Raw genomic sequence first — 20373 nt, forward strand, 5'->3', positions numbered from 1 at the left:
AGTCCATGCGGAACCTCCGGTAACGCACTGACCTGTTTAGGGGTTTCAGGTTCAAAATCAGTCTGAACGCCCCAGACGGCTTTTGAACCACAAACACATGGGAATAAACTCCCTTCCCTCGTTCCTCTACCGGAACCCTGGAGATGACCCCCTGGGACTCTAGAATCTCTAAAGCGCCCACCAGAGCCGCGTCCTTCATCGGATCCCTTGGACGGGTCGTCACCAGAAAAGTCTCGGGTGGCGGCCTTAGAAACTCCAACCGGTAACCCCTTCGGATGACATCCAAAATGAAGGGGCTGGTGACCACGGCTTCCCACTGTGGGAGGAATGCCGCCAATCTTCCCCCCACAGGAGGAACCAAGTCACCTTGGCTTTTGGGGCTGCTCAGGAGGGCGAAAAATCGCTCCCCCTCTTCCCCTACCTCTCTGTCCAGCAGACCTATCCTGACCAGGCGGTCGCAGGCTCAGCCTCTTTGCCGGGCGGGCCTTCCGTGTCCCCCCCTCCTGCATTTTCCTCTTGAGGGGGAAGGACTTCTTCCTATCAGCTGTCCGGTCCAATAACTCCTCCAACCCCGGGCCGAACAGACAGTCTCCAGTGAGGGGGATGCCGCACAACCTAATTTTCGAAGTGATGTCCCCCTTCCATGTTTTTAGCCACAGCGCCCTTCTGGCTGAGTTGGTCAGGGCAGCAGACCTGGCCCCCAACCTCACCGACTCTGCGGAAGCGTCCGCAATATACCCAACACCTTGCAAAAGGGTCTCAAAAGAGGCCAAGATTTTTTCCTTGGGAGAGTCTGCCACAATATGGGCCTGTAATTGCGTAAGCCAATACTCTAAGTTTCTGGCTACCACTGTCGTAGCCATGGCCGGCTTCAGGTTGTACAGGGTCGAGTCCCAGGCCTTCCTAAGGAGAGACTCCGCCCTTCTGTCCAATAAGTCTGGTAAGACCCCTATGTCCTCAAACGCCAGATCAGTTCTCCTGGTCGTTTGGGAAAAGGCTGCGTCTAGTCTAGGGCTCTTGTTCCAGACCGCCTCCGGGTCTTCCGAAAACGGAAATCTCCTTCTCAAAGCCTTAGAGAAGAACGGCTTCCTTTCCGGGTCCTGCCACTCCTTCTTAATGGTGTCCACCAAAATGTCATGCACAGGAAATACTCTGTGCTGGTGCTCCTCCAACCCCTGATACATTTGGTCGTGGAGAGATAAGGCCTTAACCTCCTCCTTAATGTCCAGGGTTTCGTATATAGCCCCCAGGAGCTCATCTACCTCCTCTAGAGTCAATTTGTACCGGGAGGGGCCCCTCCCTTCCTCCGAGGGACCCTCCCCCGCCGATTCCTCCTCAGACTGGGAGTCCCCCACTGGTTCCTCCCCGGTCATAAGGGGTTCCCGACGACTCACCGAAGCTACCTGGGGGGGGGGGGGGGGGGGGGGGGGGAGTGTAGGTAATGGGAGGGCAAACCTCTCCATGAGGGATTTGAAGGAGTCGAAGGTGGTAGTCAACTCCTTCACTGACCTGGCTAGGTCCCCCTGTTCCGGCTTCTCCTCCCTCACCAACCCCTGTATACATGGGCCACAAAGAACCTTTCGCCAAGATTCTTTCAAAACTTCCTTACAGGAAGGGCATCTCCGCTTGGGCTCCTGGTGCCTAAGTTTAGCTCGGGCCTTGCCCTGAAAGACACAAAAGAAAGGGGGGAGGAGGGAAGCCTAATCAGTCCAACACTAAACACCCCCCCCCCCTGCTCCTTCCTGGCAGAGCAAAAAAAAGGGCCTGCAAATCCGCAGACCCCTTGCCCCACCTTCCCACTGCTAGGGGCCAACAGGTAGGGGAGGCCTCCACTGAGGCACCTTACCTGTGACTGGCTGGTGCTGGCATCTCCTGGTCCCGGTGCCTCCAACATCCCGTACCGGAGGGTGGTCGCCTGGCGCTGGTCTGTCCCCCAGACCGCTGTGCACCGCACCGCCTTTTCAAATTTCGCGCCGCCGTGGTGTGAGGGCCGCGACCGGAAGTCGCAGCCCTGGGCGAAGCCCCGCCCCTTCCGCCGGAAACCGTCGTCTCCCGACGTCCGACCCGGCAAAGTCCTCCGACCGCCAGCATGGGAAGGAGCGGAACTCCCCCCGATCCTCCCCAGATCTCACCACGGCCACCCCAACGCCCCCCCTCGCCGGAGAGGGTCGGGGGGCGAAGAACAAGCAAGTGCTTTGTCCCGTCCCCCGGGATGCACTCTCACTGCCCGCAGCCTGCCCAGGGAGGATATGCAGCCGGACACTCCGGCCTTCACTCCCGGCTGCGTCGGGCCTCTCAGCCGGCTATCCGGCCCTCGGCTCCCCTATCGTCTGCCCTGCGCCTCCTCGTGTCTCCCCACCGGAGGAAACACCTGAACTGAGGTCAGAGGGGAGTGGAGCTTTTTTATTGTAGGTGGAGGTGTTTCCTCAGATGGGGAGAAGCCGAGGTCTCTCAGAGTGCTGTCCTGAAAGACGGTAGGGGAAAAAACAAAACAAAAACAACAAAAAACTTAACACCTTAAGAAATACAAATGTCCAAGGAGTGTCCTGACTGTTGTGTAACACAGTAAAACTGAGGAAGTGGCAGGTTTGACACAAAACTGATCTTTATAGTATATCAAATAAAATTTGATTGCTCATAAATTTAACCATGATGACTAAAAGCAATCTATTAATATCACCACAATACCACTAGCTCCTCTGCCACATCAGCGTTTGACAGGTTTTTGTTGTATTGTTTATAAATATAAAAAGGACTGGTTGCTAAAAGGTATTGAGCTGCTTTTGCACAGCTTTATGGAGTAAGTCTGATATGATTACTGGGTCTCCTATTCATTAAAGGAGCTAATTATTAAAAAGCAAAATAAAAAAAATATTCAAGACTTATGAAGCTACTTAACTTCAGAATGTTGAAGATGTTAATGGTGAGAACTTGTACAGTCAGGTCCATAAATATTGGGACATCAACACAATTCTAACATTTTTGGCTCTATACACCACCACAATGGATTTGAAATTAAACAAACAAGACGTGCTTTAACTGCAGACTGTCAGCTTTAATTTGAGGGTATTTACATACAAATCAGGTAAATGGTGTAGGAATTACAACAGTTTGCATATGTGCCTCCCACTTGTTAAGGGACCAAAAGTAATGGGACAATTGGCTTCTCAGCTGTTCCATGGCCAGATGTGTGTTATTCCCTCATTATCCCAATTACAATGAGCAGATAAAAGGTCTAGAGTTCATTTCAAGTGTACTATTTGCATTTGGAATCTGTTGCTGTCAACTCCCAAGATGAGATCCAAAGAGCTGTTACTATCAGTGAAGCAAGCCATCATTAGGCTGAAAAACAAAACAAACCCATCAGAGAGATAGCAAAAACATTAGGCGTGGCCAAAACAACTGTTTGGAACATTCTTAAAAAGAAGGAACGCACCATTGAGCTCAGCAACACCAAAAGACCCGGAAGACCACGGAAAACTGTAGTGGGTGACCAAAGAATTTTTTCCCTGGTGAAGAAAACACCCTTCACAATAGTTGGCCAAATCAAGAACACTCTCCAGGAGGTAGGTGTATGTGTGCCAAAGTCAACAATCAAGAGAAGACTTCACCAGAGTGAATACAGAGGGTTCACCACAAGATGTAAACCATTGGTGAGCCTCAAAAACAGAAGCGCCAGATTAGAGTTTGCCAAACGACATCTAAAAAAGCCTTCACAGTTCCGGAACAACATCCTATGGACAGATGAGACCAAGATCAACTTGTACCAGAGTGATGGGAAGAGAAGAGTATGGAGAAGGAAAGGAACTGCTCATGATCCTAAGCATACCACCTCATCAGTGAAGCATGGTGGTGGTAGTGTCATGGCGTGGGCATGTATGGCTGCCAATGGAACTGGTTCTCTTGTATTTATTGATGATGTGACTGCTGACAAAAGCAGCAGGATGAATTCTGAAGTGTTTCGCGCAATATTATCTGCTCATATTCAGCCAAATGCTTCAGAACTCATTGGACGCCGCTTCACAGTGCAGATAGACAATGACCCAGAGCATACTGCAAAAGCAACCAAAGAGTTTTTTAAGGGAAAGAAGTGGAATGTTATGCAATGGCCAAGTCAGTCACCTGACCTGAATCCGATTGAGCATGCATTTCACTTGCTGAAGACAAAACTGAAGGGAAAATGCCCCAAGAACAAGCAGGAACTGAAGACAGTTGCAGTAGAGGCCTGGCAGAGCATCACCAGGGATGAAACCCAGCGTCTGGTGATGTCCATGCGTTCCAGACTTCAGGCTGTAATTGACTGCAAAGGATTTGCAACCAAGTATTAAAAAGTGAAAGTTTGATTTATGATTATTATTCTGTCCCATTACTTTTGGTCCCTTAACAAGGTGGAGGCACATATGCAAATTGTTGTAATTCCTACACCGTTCACCTGATTTGGATGTAAATACCCTCAAATTAAAGCTGACAGTCTGCAGTTAAAGCACATCTTGTTTGTTTAATTTCAAATCCATTGTGGTGGTGTATAGAGCCAAAAATGTTAGAATTGTGTCGATGTCCCAATATTTATGGACCTGGCTGTACATGTACATAAAATCCCCCACTGATCATAAAGGAGATACCCCAAAGCAGGTTGGCTACTATTTGGATTGTCCGCTTTTATTGTATCTGGACCTCATAGCACTGGTGTGATGCTTCAGTTTTAACGTTTGTTACATTACAAGCCAAAGAGACCATGAGATCCTTTGAGGTGTAGAAGCTGCCTACCAGGGAACCAGGTCATCTACATCAATACTTTATGATAGCAATATTAGTAAGATAACCCTATGGGCTCTTTCACACGGGTGTTAAATTTTAAAGTATCCTTAAAAGCACATAACGCACCTACAGACTTAATGAGCATTTTGGATACGTTGTACAAGCGTTCATGTTGCATCAGGCAACACTTCTCAAACACCCTGCAAATTGTTTTTTTTTGGTTTTTTTTTTTTAAAACAAGGCTCAGGGTCAGTTCACATAGATATGGATCAGATGCGGTTTGAACCGCATCAAATCCGTATGACATGTGAAATAACATTGGTTCCTATGGTGCCTGTTCGCATATGTCCAGTGCACTGGAGGTGCAGATTTAGGTGTCCGTTTATGAACCAGCAGTAATAGATCGCTGCTCAGTTCTCTGGCATTCTCAGGAGAACACAGTTCTCCTGTGAATGCCGTTTATGAAGCATATGTAGATCAGTTCTCCAAAAGAAGGGAGAACGGTCTACAAATGCTGGAAAATGGCTGATTTTACTATAATCTCGCGATATTACAGTAAAATAGTTTACTAAGCAGAGGTAAATTATCTCTGCTTAGTTTTCGGTCCCTCCAATTCTCCAGCTCTGGGCTGGAGAATCTGGAGGGAGAACACAGATCTCCAGTGAAGGGCTGAACATGTTCTCCTGAGTGTCATAAACTGTGAATGACCAGAGAATAGCAGTGATCCTCTGAATCTCAGCTATTCTGTGTGTCATAAACGGACACCATTGTGCGGATTGAAAAAGAGTCAAATCCGACTTTTGAGCAGTGTGGTCCAGTTTAGGTGTGGATTACAGGCTATTAACTTCTATGGGAACCATTTCTAAACCGCACCGATAAAATCCTGACCTGAACCGGATCTAAACCTGTCCTGAACCTTATATAAACATGACCTGAACCACTTAACTACTGTATCAATTAGCTGTGAAACCTGAGCTTCAATCCACAATGCACATGTGTAAATCAGAACTAAAAAATGGAAAATGATCACTTTTGACATTTGGTAACCGCAATGTAAACACCAAGGGCGCATTTACAGTGCTTTTAAGGTGCTGCTGTGGTGCATTTCAATAGAAGTGAATGGAGGCAGTTGCAAAGCATCACCTAACAAAACTGCCGGCAATGTTAACGCCGCAACATGAAGCAACGTTAACACTGCAGTGTGAACACCTCCAGCCTCTCACTATTGTAACAACTTTAAGTAGGCAGTCAGGAAGCAGTAAACGCAACGCAACCCAACCGCCTACTTTCAATGCCTGTGTAAACAAGCCCACTTTCCTCAGCTGTAAAGCAGGACGAGCATATACAACAAATTGCTCCAGCCATCTGGTTTATGTTTAGATTACTTTCACATTAATAGCCTTTGCAGTTGCAGCAACTAAGAAAATGTATTAATGTGTTGTATTAATAGCCAAAAACAGCTTTGTCATTTTAGATGACATGTCCAGCAGGGTAGATTTCCCTTCACTTCCTGTCTTGGAGACACAAAAAGAAATCTCTCGAAAGTGAGAATTCCCATTTCAGAGAGTTATCACAGAAAGAGATGGCCCCCTATTGGACAATTTTCCCTCTGATGATCACTCAAAATGTTAAGATTTACTTTTAGTTAACATCCTGATGACAGTGGTCACCAAAAGAAATAGATGGCTGAATCTCCTTATTAGGGAGACAGACACTAAAATAAGTCAAGAGTGTACTAAAACTGCTGAAACTTCAAAAGTATGATCCTGCCACCTAGGGACCATATCACATATTACACTGCCAGTAATTGAGCCCCACATCAAACCATGTAAGCTCATGCCCCTGTGCACCCTTCATGTTGCATTTCATCTATAGGCCTTTGATTCAACAATAATATTTTTATTACTTAGACTACTAAAGTTATATAAACAAGACCCTCTTTTGGCCGTAAGGTCTTGCAAATATTGGTTTATGCTCTATATATTCTAAATACCAAAAAAAAAAAAAAAAAAAAAAAAAAAAAAAAAAAAAAGGACAGAGAAAGTAGTTTGACGTGTAGTTTATTTAAAGCAACTATTTTTTTTTTTTTTTTTTTTTTTTTTTAAACTAAATTTATTATTTTTTTTAATTCTGTGATTTGCCCAAATATACATTGACAATAACCTGGGTTTAAACTGGCAGAGCAGATGCCATGCAGAGAGAAAACCCTGGGTGTATGAGGTATTCTGGAAGATTTTTTTTCCTTGCGTATTTCTCATATGCCCAAAGTCTGTAACTAATTGAATAAAATATACATTAAGGGGCCCGATTATAAATCAGGGATTGATTGGATCACTGATCTTTTGCCACACACCACTGCAGATCTGTCACATTTGCTGCATTTTTAAAGCCTATTCAGTGGCCTGGTGTCTGCTTCCAGAACGATGCTCTGTTGCTGACATAAGCTAAACCTGTACTTTATAAAACATTCAACCATTTAATATGTGACAAATTTTATATTCACTCTTCCCATTTAAAGCTTGGTGTTTTTAGAAAATGCAGAACAGAATTATTTTTTAAATTATGCTACTTCAAATTGCACGGATTAAGACAGTGCCATAGAAATACATTAGATTTGACTTTAGGTGCGATTTGTAATGCGACTTTAGGTGCAGTGTAGCCAGGGCTAATATAACAAAATTGTCAATTTGTGTTAATTTTTGCTGAATCTGTATTTACATTTCAAAGCACGATAGCCTGCAGGGGCTCCAGAATACTCAGAAAGACACTGGGTGATACAAGCAGGTACCTTAAATAGTTAGTCTGGCTGAAAAAAAAAAAAAAAAGTACATCCAGTTCAACCATAAAAAAAAAAAAAAAAAAAAAAAAAAAAGTTATGATCCTATACCCACAGTGGATCCAGAGGAAGGCAAAAAAAACAGCAAAGCATGATCCATTTTGCTTTTGCAGGGGAATAAATTTCTTCTTGATCCCCGAGAGGCAAACCGGATATTCCCTGGATTAACTTTACCTACAAATGTTAGTATCCAGTTATATTATGTGTATCTAGGAAAGAATCCAGGTCTTTTTTTTTAAAAGCAAAGCACTGAGCTGACCAGAACCAACTCTTGAGGGAGTCTATTCCACATCTCTTACGGTGAAGAAACTCACCATTGAATTCTATAGGAGACCTGAACAATTATATTCCAACCACTATATCTGATCTCAGGAAATTGCTGAGATAAACAATGAAGTCTCAAAGAATGCAAAAAATATTTTATAATCCATGGTAAGGACATTCACGTGGTAAAGATTCCTTAACAGTTTTGTATATTTTTCTTTCCTAAAAATATTTATAAAGTTTTAAACAAGACCACTGCATTTAAATACCACTAATTTCTGTAAGAGGACAATGCAGGTACAGGCCAGACTGTAGCCCCAGCATACAGTGTCTTCAGGCGATACCTTACCTGTCTCAAGGGATCTTCGTCCTTGAATCACTGTTGTACCCGTTTCTGTGCTGCTTTGCCCTGGGTCAGCCTGTAGAAAAGTTAAAGCATTAAACGTCATTTTTTAAGGCATCTGTTTATAATTTTGTTTTCCCACACAAGATTCATGCAACTTTTGCCCAAGATTCATACATTTTCTGATTGGATACAATTGGAAAAAAAAAAAAAAAAGTGAATCCTAGGTGAAAGTTGTGCGAATCGTGTTTGAAAACATTAATATACCCCTAAGGCCTCAAACTGGCACTGACAACCCTGCGTTTATATGCATTTAGAAGACATTTCTAAGGACATGTAACGATTTTTAATGGTGTGAGTCACACTGCATTGGGTGCGGTCAGTTTAGCTGCATTTAAAGAGAAAGAAAATTTGTGCGCCCAGGATCCAATTAGAAACTCCAAATGCAGCTAAACATATGTAAATAAAGATGTGGGCCAGGAGGAACAGGCTCAGCATTCAGGAAAGGGATTGCCCTCTTCTGTCTACGTGCAATGGATTGCAGGGCAGTCGAGTGTGAATAGATAGCGGAGTCCGTTTACACCCAGCCGTCAGTATAGCACTTTGCATGGACACTGTGTCCACTCTGCATAAACTGGGGGGGGACAGACTTAAAATCCACCCGCTCTTCTCTGATCAGCAGGAATCTGTGAGCAGATTTCCTGTTGAACAGGAAGGAGTACGCCATGTGAAAGAGACCTAACATCCATGGTGCAGCATGTTCACTGTTTAGTGACCTCAGAAGAAGAGAATGTCTGGGGTTCTGAACAGCTAAACAAGCCCAGAAATATACATGGAGATCAGTATTTAGTACCACAAAAGATTATGTACACATGAGGCCCCATTCTCAGAATTGACAGTTGTGATCACTTTGCATATATTCTGCAGAACATTATTTCTACATCTTTTTACCAGCTGAGTACCACCACTCACCCTCACACGAGATCTCCCAAAACCCCACTGAAGATAGCTGAGCAAAACCAAGATGCTCATGAAGATGAAGTTGCTGGAAATGCCAATCACAGCAGACATGACTGGGAAATTATACAAGAGGTACCTGTAACAAAATACTGAATGTCAGAATATGCCAATAATATGGCGAAAAGAAAACGGAAGTAAAAAGCCAGATTGAAAAAAAACAATATAAAAACCACAAATAACACTAAAGAATTTCAAACTACTGTCCTTAAGCCTTCAAAAAAATAAATAAATAAATAAAAAAGGAGGCTAATCCAATATTAGTTATCTTGAAGTATCACAAGGAGTGAAACCAAAATGTGGACCCAAAGAGGGATTACTATTAACCTTATAATAATTCTGAGCTGATGGAATGAGAGCACTGCTCTTAACTGTAGCCTCGTGTAAAGCTGCTGCCATCTAATGGATAAAGGAGAAAGACACAGGATAAATTGGAGAGGTATGCATCAGTTCAGATACCCAAACTTTACCTGACAATTTTGTAGATTTGGGCACTTTACACTGGCTCAGTGGTAGGTACAAAGTTCTACAGGTAAGTTCAAGTCTACAGAGCCACATGTGGAACTTTGAACTGAGTCAGCAGCAAAAGTATTGCTTTGTATGGCCTCCCTGATGTGGAAAGTTTGGTGGAGGAGAAACGATCAACAACTACCACCACCAAAAACACTAACAGCTGAGACAGGTTCACTTGTATACACTGTATAAAAGTGCCACTGTAAAGTTCTATGCTACTATGCTGTAGAGTATTATTTTTCCAGCAAAGCAGTATAGTCAAGGAAGAGTGTGGTCAGTTGACAAGTGTTGGGCAAGGTGATGCTCTTTCACACGTCCTAGCTTTCATGCATTAGTCGGTGCAGGAGAGGCATTGGAAAACTCTGCCCAGCACTGCACCAGCATACGCGATGTGCGTGGTCTTTGACAAGCTCTCTAACTTCCTAATGAATATTTCAGAGATGCTGGAATATCTATGCTTTATCAAATGCAAGCTAGTTTTCAAACAAGATCTCTGGCTCTGGTAAGGAAGCCCCCAAACAGGCCTCCCTTCATGGGTACCAGGAACCAACAAAAGTGTAGACATACAGAAATAAATGTCAAACATTAAAAGGTGAGAGAGTCCAAGTTACTTTTATGGTTTGCAATTTCTTCACATTTAAAAAAATGCCAACGTATGTCCGGGCATCAGCTATCACTGACCACACTGCATAATTGGAGTCTAAAATGAGATTTCAAATCAGTCCAAATATACATCTATTTGGTTATAGTCTTTTTGAGTCAATTGAAGACTTTATTTATTTTTTCTAAGTGTGTTGGTTGCTTTTTATGTGATCGAATGGCAAACGGTTCAAAGTATTTTGGACATTTCACCTTTTGGCTTGGCGCGCCAATTCGTGAATGTGGACACTTTGCAGTTCTTGCAGTAGTATGGGAGCTTCAGACATGCACAGAACTGGATAGTAACATTACTAAGTCGTGCTCTGACGATCAGAGTTTCACAGTGATGATGTATTGAACGAATGAAAAACAGTACTGATTGAAATTATGCAAGAAAAAAAAAAAAAAAAAAACCCACACACACAGCTGTACAGTAATGGAAAACAAGTCAAAGATGTAAGCAGCCCTCAAAATTTCCACTTGACCGCTTGCATTGAGCAAGTGGAAAGAACGTGGGGGCAAGCAGCGCCTGGACTATGGGTGGGTGGGAGAGTTGGCGGTGGGGGCAGTTACAAGCACCAAGCTGTGGGAGGGAGAGGAGAAGCGGCTTCCTTGTAACTGCCCCTACCGCTGCACCGATCATCCCCGATCCTTCAATTCCTTATCGGGGGCCCCCCTGCATGCTCCACATTACTCAGCCCCTCCTCCCATCCTATGCACCAATAGGAGAGCTAAGGATAGAGGCTGGATCTGCTCTGCCTCCCCCTGTGCCCACCCACACTCCAGTCCGTGTCATGCAGAAGAGGATGTATGGGAGGGAGATTGTATACAAAGCAGCCGGCAGCTCTGTGATGCTTCTGACTGAGCATGTGAGCTGTGGATTATCCATGTGAGTCCGACTGACCATCTGACCTTCCTTCCTATCCCTTTCCCTTCCTTCCTCCCCCCCCCCCACTTTTCCTCCCCTCCATCCTTCCTTTCCACCCTTCCTGCACTCTTTTCCTTTCCTTCCTTTATTTCTGCATAAAACATTTAACAGTACCATTTCATGAGATAATTTACAAGGGCTTGAATAGGGGCGGGGCAGGGTAGGGGTTGGGTGGGGCAACTGGTGGCGAGTAACTCTTAAGTCCTGGTTAGTATCTCAGGATTTGAAATTTTGAGCCCAGGCACAGCATAATAGATTGCATTAGAGTACCAGGCAGAATATGCACATATAAAAACAGGGTGAAGGCAGTGTTTCCCAAACCTACTGTATGCCCCACTATCAACAGTCCATATTCTGAAGGTAACCTCACATGTGCACAGAAGAAGTAATTTGTGTTTCATCGATGTATTATAGCTATAAATGTAGACAGATAAACATAATATGTTGGTGAGGCTTAAGGACAGGTTTGGAAAACACTGCGGTAATGTAAAGATTGCTGGAGAACATGCAGTAACCCTGATCCAACCTTCATTGATTTGATTTCTACATACTGAAATGTGACTGGTTGGTATAAGTTACTTTGCATATTATTAGTGCCCTTTGCTCCAATTTATTAAACAAGCCTGAAAATACACCTTTATTATCATCCATAATTTTACAATTTTCTTCGGTTAAAGTAGTATTTTTCTCAATAGAGAAATATGCGTAACATTTGAAAACTCAAGTATTTTATGTTATTTACAGACAATATTACTGTACTGTAGAAAGAAGATGTATCTATGCAGGAATAAATCTTTTTAAAAAAAACAAATGGAGTATAAAAATAGTGCTAAAATGGACAAAAGACCTTAAAAGGTGTCGAGCTATTTTATACTGAGAAACCCTCTTCTGTAGGTTGAAAAAATGTTTCCAGGTAATCCTATTTTTGTGTGATGACACCATAGAGCAGTTTAAATCTTTGATTAAAGGGAAAAAAAAAAAAAAAAAAAAACGGACCCCAGAACATACAGTCAGGTTTAGATTTAATGTGCATTTAGCATTAAAAGGACCAGTCTAGCAAAACCCATATTTAAATTTTTGATAGATGCTATAGATTTAAAGCTGAAGTTTAGTATTTGTTTCTAAAAGCAACAAGAAAGATATTTACATGATCAAAGAAGGCCCCATGTGCTTGTAGGTGCTGCACTCCTTGAAATCTTCAGTCATCCGCCAATTAGATAACACCCCCCCCCCCCCTTCCCAGCTGTGATCTTCCAGTGCTGCAGGGTTATGAGTGGCCACCCTATTCACCCCCCCCCCTCCCCCGTTCCATCCATAAAAGCTGTACTATTGGTTCCCACAATGAAAAACGCCCTATGAACGAAAGGCAGAAGGATTAATGAGAGGCCTCCTTTCTCCATTCATAGATCACTTTTCATGCAGAAACTAATAGTTTGGTTTCTATAAGCGAAGCAGGGGGGCAGAAATAATCTGCATTATTGATGAGTGCCTGTGACAACTGTAGTCCTGCATATTAACCTCCACAGCACCAGAAGACCACAGCTGTAGAGCTGTAGGGGTATCCAGAAAGCAGAGAACTGACTATTTTAAAAAACACATCAGCGAATGCTGGTGCTTGATGTCCATGGTGCAGATTTAAAAAAAAAAAAAAAAGTCACCAGCTCATTCAATCAATGGTGGTTAAGTTTGGGATTTTTTTTGTAATAATTACAATTCCCTAGGTGGATACAGCATCCCCCGCCAGCTATAAGGCTAAGAACTGAGTGATCAGACACCGCTGATCGCTCAGTTCTCCTTGCTGCTCTGAGCTGAGGTTCCCCAGTGCTCACTGGAGTGCTGGGCTGTGGAGGGGGCAGGCATCAGCTGCCAGTCCAGGGATCTGGGTGGATCCTAACTGTAAAGTCATGATCTTTCCCCAGCCTGGACCAGCCGAGTGACATTCACCGACAGTGGACTTTAGCCTGCATTCCTGTAAAATTGAATTGCATTCCTGTGATCCACAGGAGAAGTACAGCCAGACAAGCTTTAGCTGTACTTCTCTAAGACTTCTTGCATCTCACAGACACTAATGGTCTGTTCCCATATCTGTATACCCGCCATGGTCATCATGAGGAAGTTCTACTCTGGGTTTCGATTTTTAAATGTTTCTTATAATAACCCCAATTTATTCAAAGAAAACACCAGGTTAAAAAAAAAAAGTTTTTTTTTTTTTTTTAATATGAAAATTACAGGGACTTGGCACAAATATAGATACTGATCCATGCATTAAAAGCAATATGAATAGAAGTCTATTCTGGCAAAAAAAAAAAAAAAAAGAAGAAGAAGAAGGAGGTCTCCACATTTTTGAGATGGCGCTGAATAGAACCAGGCGCTATGGCATAGAGATTTCTGCACCGATTTGTGAAAAAGATACAAGAAGTTTGGTGGACTTATTCCTGCAGGCTCCATTATATCACCTTTAGGAGGACTAACCTTTTGAATGACAATTGGGAATATAGCCAGTTGGCTGATCTATACTTGGTCTCACCTGAGTCCAGTAAAGTGCGCATGGACACGGAGCTCTGCACTGTATATCTGTAAACGGATGCTCTGTATTTGTATCACTGCCCCTGTGGTTGGGACATACTGCAGAAGAAAGCAAGAGTAAAAAAGGGAGGAAGCAAAAGAGTGCTGAACAAATAAGAACAGGGTAGTGGGTGGGGGGTTATTTACAAAGACAGTTACCAAGTACAGCATGTTCTCATGAGCATTTAGACTAGGGCTACACAGGCAATTAATCTGCTCTGCTACTAATGGCTTGCTGACTGAATTCAATGCTAATGTAATAACTGTGTGCTGCAGAGATAACTGCCAACAAGTGGGGAAGTCTGAGCAGCAACAATATTTAAAGTGTATCTTTAAATATTCTGTTACAGAAGTCAAAACTATTATGTTGTAGTTTTAACTAGAGTAAGGAATGGTTAGAACCTCGGCTGAGATTTTTTTATTGTTGTCTGTGTTCCTAATAAGGAGATTTACCCCTCTCCGTGAGCCCCAATGATCACTGTTACAAGGAACAGGGATAAGAAACCAAAATGGAGTTGTAAATGAAACAGGAACAGAAGGGAAATCATCCAATGCGGATACTTGTTCTGATACCTAAGTGGGGCTGTCCCTTATTTTGGAGAGATTCACGCTTTCTGTTGTGCCTATGGGACAGGAAGTAAAGGTGATTCTTCCCAATAAGACACAGACAGCAAAGAAAAACCGTTAGGGTTTCTTAACCATTCCTCACTCCATGCAAAACTAAAAGACAAAACAAAAAAACTTCGCTATACAGCACTTTAATCTATTGTGATAGCATTGGTCAGGCGACAAGTTCTCTTTATGGAGACATCACCTAATTTCTCCCCTGCCCTCCACCACAGCTAATCAAGTACAGGTCATAGTTCATTAGCTGCATCCCCAGTAGTTGTGAGTTCATTCATCTGATTTTTTCAGCTCTCCTTCTGCTCAGCATCTTGAAGCAGTTTTTTGTGGTTCTGGGCTCCTCGGAGGAACAAGAAAGCCTGTGAAACACTGCAGTTAACACCAGATAGGGGGTGTCATAGCTATGATTAAAGCTCAAAAAGGACAAAATGCATTAGCATCCAGGTCATGTTTTATGTACAGTGGTGTAGTGCAATGCTGGACACAAAAACAAAAAACAAGTCACACACACACAGGCACGTTTAGCCAGCACTTACGCCATTAATTATTCTAAGCATGTGAGAGACCCACTACCAAATGAACACTTGCCCTGGCACGTCATAGCATTCACTTGGCACCCCAAGAAATAACAAAATCCAACTGCAATATTCTTGCACTGTCAAAACCTCCACTTTTATTATCACACAACACACAGGAGGATATACCTTATAGTCATCACAATCTGCATAAGAACACACAGCAATAATAATGTGAGCATTACAGCATGAAAGAGACATCTTTTGACAGTGTCACAGCAAAGAATTAATACATTACCAAAGCTACAGGAAGGAACAGACCCTATCGGAACCATAATGCACAGGAGGTTGCAGAGAAGAATTAAACACAACCATTATGATGACCCATATAGCCTTGGCAAAAATCCCAGCGTCAGAGCATAGGAAAGCTCCCAACTTGACTTGTTCAGGCTTCACAAAATATATCCTGTTTCTGGCAACTTTCCCGAAATTAGCAGGCACCATGCCCACTCCATGAGGAGTTAGCAGAAAGGCTCCGAGTCACACCGAGTCACTTTACTAGTAAGCAACATCTTATCTCGTAATATCACACTATTGCCACAAATCAGCTTCTTATCTACCCCTAACTTAAAGATTTCTAACGTCTCAAACAAGTAAACATTTTTACATGCAAAAACTATTTATCTAATTTAAGCAGTCTAATGTAAATATTTCTAGATGTCACAAACACTTATCTGCTTTAAGCAGTCTAATGTCTTGTGACTCTGTTCCTTTACTCTAAAGAAATTACATCTGTGTCATTTCTCCTGCTTCTGGCATATGGGCAATGATGCTTTATTGTAAAAATTCCCCAAGAAACAAAAGGGTCCAAGGCCAAAACATTTCATAGGCAATACAAGTGAGCATAGAAAAAAAAAAAAAAAAAAAAAAAAAACACAAAAAACAAATCACCCCCTTTAAAAAAAAAATAAATAATATCACATTTTGTTGCTTTGTAGCCTGAAATTAAGACACAAACTGTTTTATCCAGCTGTATTTACTTAGTGCCACTTACAACATACAAGTGAAAGATATAACACCAACATGTCATAGAAAAAAAAAAAAAATCAAAAACAGAATCAGAGTTGGAAAAAGGATCACCCCCTTGTGTCAGTATTTTATTGAACCATATTTGGCTTTAATTACAGCCTTTAGTTTGTTGGGATATGTCTCTACTAACTTTGCGCATCTAGACTTTGCAATATTTGCCCACTCTAATCTGCAGAACTGCTAAAGTTCAGTTAAAATTTGCTGGTGACCGTTTGTGGACTGCAGTCTTCGAGTCATTCCATAGATTTTCAATGGGGTTTAAATCTGGACTCTGACTAGGCCACGCAAGGACATTCAACTTTTTCTCCTTCAACCATTGTGTGGTCATTTTTGCTGCGTGCTTTGGGTCACTGTCATGTCGGAAGGCAAACCTTCTTTCCATTGACAACTTTCTGGCAGATGGCAGATTTTCCTCAAGAATTTGACGGTATTTTGCCCCCTCCTTTTTTGCCTTCTATCCTGACAAGTGCTCCAGTCCCTGCTGCAGAGAAACATACCATAACAGGACATTACCACCTGCATGCTTTTCTGTAGGCATGGTGTTATTTGGATGGTGGGATGTATTTGATTTATGCTAGACATATTGTTTCGTGTTGAGGATAAATAATTAAATTTTAGTCTCATCTGACCAGAACACCTTTTTCCATGTGGTCTCAGACTCTTCAAGGTGCGTTTTGGCAAAGCTCAGTTGTGACTTCATGTGGCTTTTCTTGAGGAGTGGCTTTTTTCTTGCAACCCTCCCATACAAGCCACATCTGTGGAAAATGTGTGATATTGTTGTTACATGTACACAATGACCAATCTGTCAAATTCCTGCAACTGCTTCAGAGTTGCTGTAGGCTTCTTGGTAGCCTCTCTGACCAGTTTCCTCCTGGCTCTTTCATCCAGTTTGGCACAACATCCTGATCCAGGGAGGGTCTGTTTTGTACCAAAGACCTTCCACCTCTTAATAACAGATTTCAATGTGCTTCTAGGCATTGAAAAAGCCTTTGAATTTTTTTTTATCCATCTCCTGATAAGTGCCTGTCCGCAACTTTATCCCAGAGATCTTTTGAAAGTGCCTTGTCACCCATAGTTGATGGTATGCTTCAGCTGTACTATCAGGGACTGAAATGCTCCAGGAAAGCCATTTTCATGCTGAGCTAATCAAATGACCACAGCTGATCACAGACGAAAATCAAATGGCTTTGTGTGCATTTGAGAAGGTGATTAGCTACACCTGATTGAGTTTACAAGTCATTTTTAGGAGGGGGTGATTCTTTTTCCAACTCAGTGTTTCTATTTTTGAATTATTTTTTTATGACGTGTTCGTGTTATAGCTTTCACTTGGATGTTATAAGTTGCACTTATACAGCTGGATAAAACAAAAACTGTGCCCGTCTTCATTTTAGGCTGAAAAGAAACAAAATGTGATTATTTTAAAAGGGGTCGATTCTTTTTTTTTTTTATATCCACTGTATTTGCCTTTTAAATCAGCAAATTTTAAATACAGATCTTGAGCTGTGTGCCAGCATTCTACTCTATTTGAGGACTTTTTGTGGTGGACAGGTGCCCTTGCTGCAGTGCACTTTTTTTGCTTGTTGCAGTGCTACTCAGGACTAGAGAATTGATCAAGTTATAAAAATTTAGCCTCAAATCACTGCATCTGTCTTTTTAAATGTCCCGCCAATGTTATGGTCACCATTTATAGAAAGTGTGCAAGTGTGTGTGTGTCGGAGGAAAGAGGGGGATGACAGATAACCACTTTGTGATAAAATTAGAGGTTTGGCACAAACTGTAGAAAAATAAAGAAAAAAGAAAAAAGAAAAAAAAAAAAAAAAAAAAGGAGGCCAGTGAAATACTAAAAGGAAAAACCAATGACTGATCACAGAAAATGACTAACCGAATCCTCCCGATACTCAGAGTACAGCTCCACTTCAACAGACTGCTTCTGTTCAGACATACCAGACAGCAACATAGGTAATGTGGTCAGAGTCTCCAGTGTCCGCAGCAGAGGAGATTTGAAGTGCAGCATTGCCTGGAAAGACACAGTATGATAACATGATGCCAGGCTCAGTACGAGTTATTGTGATAAGACTTGGACTAAAGCTGAAACCATTTAAAATCCTTAACAGCCACAAAGGACATACATACACATTGTGTACACCAAATGCCATTGCAAACCCAGTTATTATCTTGTAGAGGTTACATCAATGTGCTGCACATGGTCTGTGCAGAAAACAGAACTGTGGGAATGATCCAGTAGACCCCTACCTGTGATAGATGTGGTGTCAGACCCTGGCCACCTTCACCAACTTAAATGGCTGGTCCAACTCACATTGTGCTGTAACTGATGTGCGAAAATGACACTCAACCTCAGCCTGCACAAAGATTTTCCAGCTTGCAGGACTACAATTTAAGTGCTAGCAGATAAAATGATCACTGGGTTTGGATAACTACACAGTTAACCCTTTATAACCCCCAAAATACAACCACCAGATATTTATCATAAATAAAAACGTTCACAATATTAGCAATAACAATTTTAAATTTAAATAAAAGTCTGTAAATACCCATTCTGTCACAGCAGACAGCAATATTCAGTGATTTGCAATACAGTAACGCCATTTAAAAAGAGACTGGGATCTCTAGTTTTTGCCTTAGTACATTAGAGACAATATTAACCACTTGAGCGTCGGAAGGTTTTACCCCCTTCAAGACCAGGCCATTTTTTAGCTATTCGGCACTCCCCACAGCAAATGTACAGTGAAGGGGGGGCGCGGTTGCCTGCAAGAGGTTAACACTTTTCAAAATATGGTTTAATACAAAAAGGAAAAGCAGTGCAAACAAAATATCAACATAAAAAGGGTATTACAAAAAGTAAAAAAAAAAAAAAAAAAGACAAACATGCAACAGTAAACAGAGTTTAAAGAACCTCTTTGCAGGGGAAACTTTGCTTTTAAATTATTATTCTAGGGACAGAGTCACTTCAGTGAGATAACATTTATGCCCGTAGATACGAAGACTGCACTGCATAAAATTTACTCCTGTGGCTCCACACCTTGTCATGAGTTTGTTTTAAGAAGATTTGTATTAAAGCGGAGCTCCACCCAAAAGGCAAAGTTCCATTTTAATGCTTTGTCCCCCGCTCCCCATTAAGGATTGGCACCTTTGGGGAGCGGGTACACAAATTTGACAGGTACCCGCTCCACTTTGGCTGCGATTGCCTAGGCGATCAGAAGCGGAAGTTGTCCTCCCCCTCATAGTTTTCTGGAACACGCGCCACGGAGAGGAGACGGCTGGTGAAACCAACGGTTGTGAGGACACCGCAGGACTGAGGGACATGTAAGTGGCTGTATTTTAAAAGTCAGCAGGTACAGAAAAAGCTTTGCCTCACTACATTCTCTGCATTAAGGTAAAAAAAACAAAACAAAAACAAAAAAAAAAAAACACTTCTGTGTTCGGCTCCACGCAGCCCCCCAATAATTACCAGAGTTCAATCTCCATGCAGCACTGCCTTCAAGGGCAGCGGCTCTCTCTGCCCTCTCTACTCACTAGCCATGGAAGCAGCAGCGGGAAATCTTGGCTCCTGCTGCTGTCAATCACAACCTGTGAGGGAAGAGCGGGGGGCTGGGCCAAGCTGCACCGTGTGTGTCAATGGAAACACAGAGTGGCTCGTGATTTAGACCCCGTGATTCCCCACACAGCAAGCGGCTTGCTATCGGGGCACACAGAAGGGAGAGGAGCCAGGAGTGTCAACAGGGTACTAAAGCAGAGAAGGATCAGTACTGCTCTGTGCAAAGTTATTGCACAGAGCAGGCAAGTATACCTTGTTTGTTGTTTAACCAATTCCAATACCAAGCACTTTTACCCCCTTCCTGCCCAGGTCAATTTGCAGATTTCAGCGCTGTAATGACAATATTTTCACACAAATAAAAATGTCTTTTGGTGGTATTTAATCACCACTGGGTTTTTAATTTTTTGCTAAATGAAAAAGACAGAAAAAAAAAAGGTTATAAAAATTTACAAATAAATAAATGATTGTTCTTCATAAATTCATTCTACTACATTTCTTTGGTGAAAATAACCCAAATCAGTGTTTATTATTTACTCTTTAGGAAAGTTATACACAAGCTATGCCACTTCTCTGAAATAGTGATCATTCCTGATGTACTGATCTCATTTCTTGAGGCCCAAAAATGTCAAAACAGTACAGATCTCCCCCAAATTACCCCTATTTGGAAAGTAGACAGTCCAAGGTATTTAGAAAGGTATGGTGAAATTTTGCAGCTGTAATTTTTTT

The 20373-nt window shown here is 42.3% G+C and overlaps 1 protein-coding gene across 2 annotated transcripts in view; it reads right to left on the reverse strand.

The window, feature by feature from the left end:
• BSCL2 (BSCL2 lipid droplet biogenesis associated, seipin) overlaps positions 1 to 20373 on the reverse strand; it is a 59981-nt gene that overhangs the window by 12984 nt on the left and 26624 nt on the right. For both annotated transcript variants that reach the window (XM_089652844.1, XM_089652845.1), the window contains exons 5-8: positions 17974 to 18108; positions 13826 to 13923; positions 9174 to 9297; positions 8208 to 8277 (exon numbers count right to left, since the gene is read on the reverse strand). In XM_089652844.1, coding sequence (XP_089508970.1) covers positions 8208 to 8277; positions 9174 to 9297; positions 13826 to 13923; positions 17974 to 18108 — 427 coding nt within the window. The remainder of the gene's footprint in view (positions 1 to 8207; positions 8278 to 9173; positions 9298 to 13825; positions 13924 to 17973; positions 18109 to 20373) is intronic.

The sequence above is a fragment of the Staurois parvus genome, unplaced genomic scaffold, assembly GCF_062004578.1.
Source record: "Staurois parvus isolate SC_StPar_1 unplaced genomic scaffold, SC_StPar_1.0 ptg000694l, whole genome shotgun sequence".
Classification (NCBI taxonomy): domain Eukaryota; kingdom Metazoa; phylum Chordata; class Amphibia; order Anura; family Ranidae; genus Staurois; species Staurois parvus.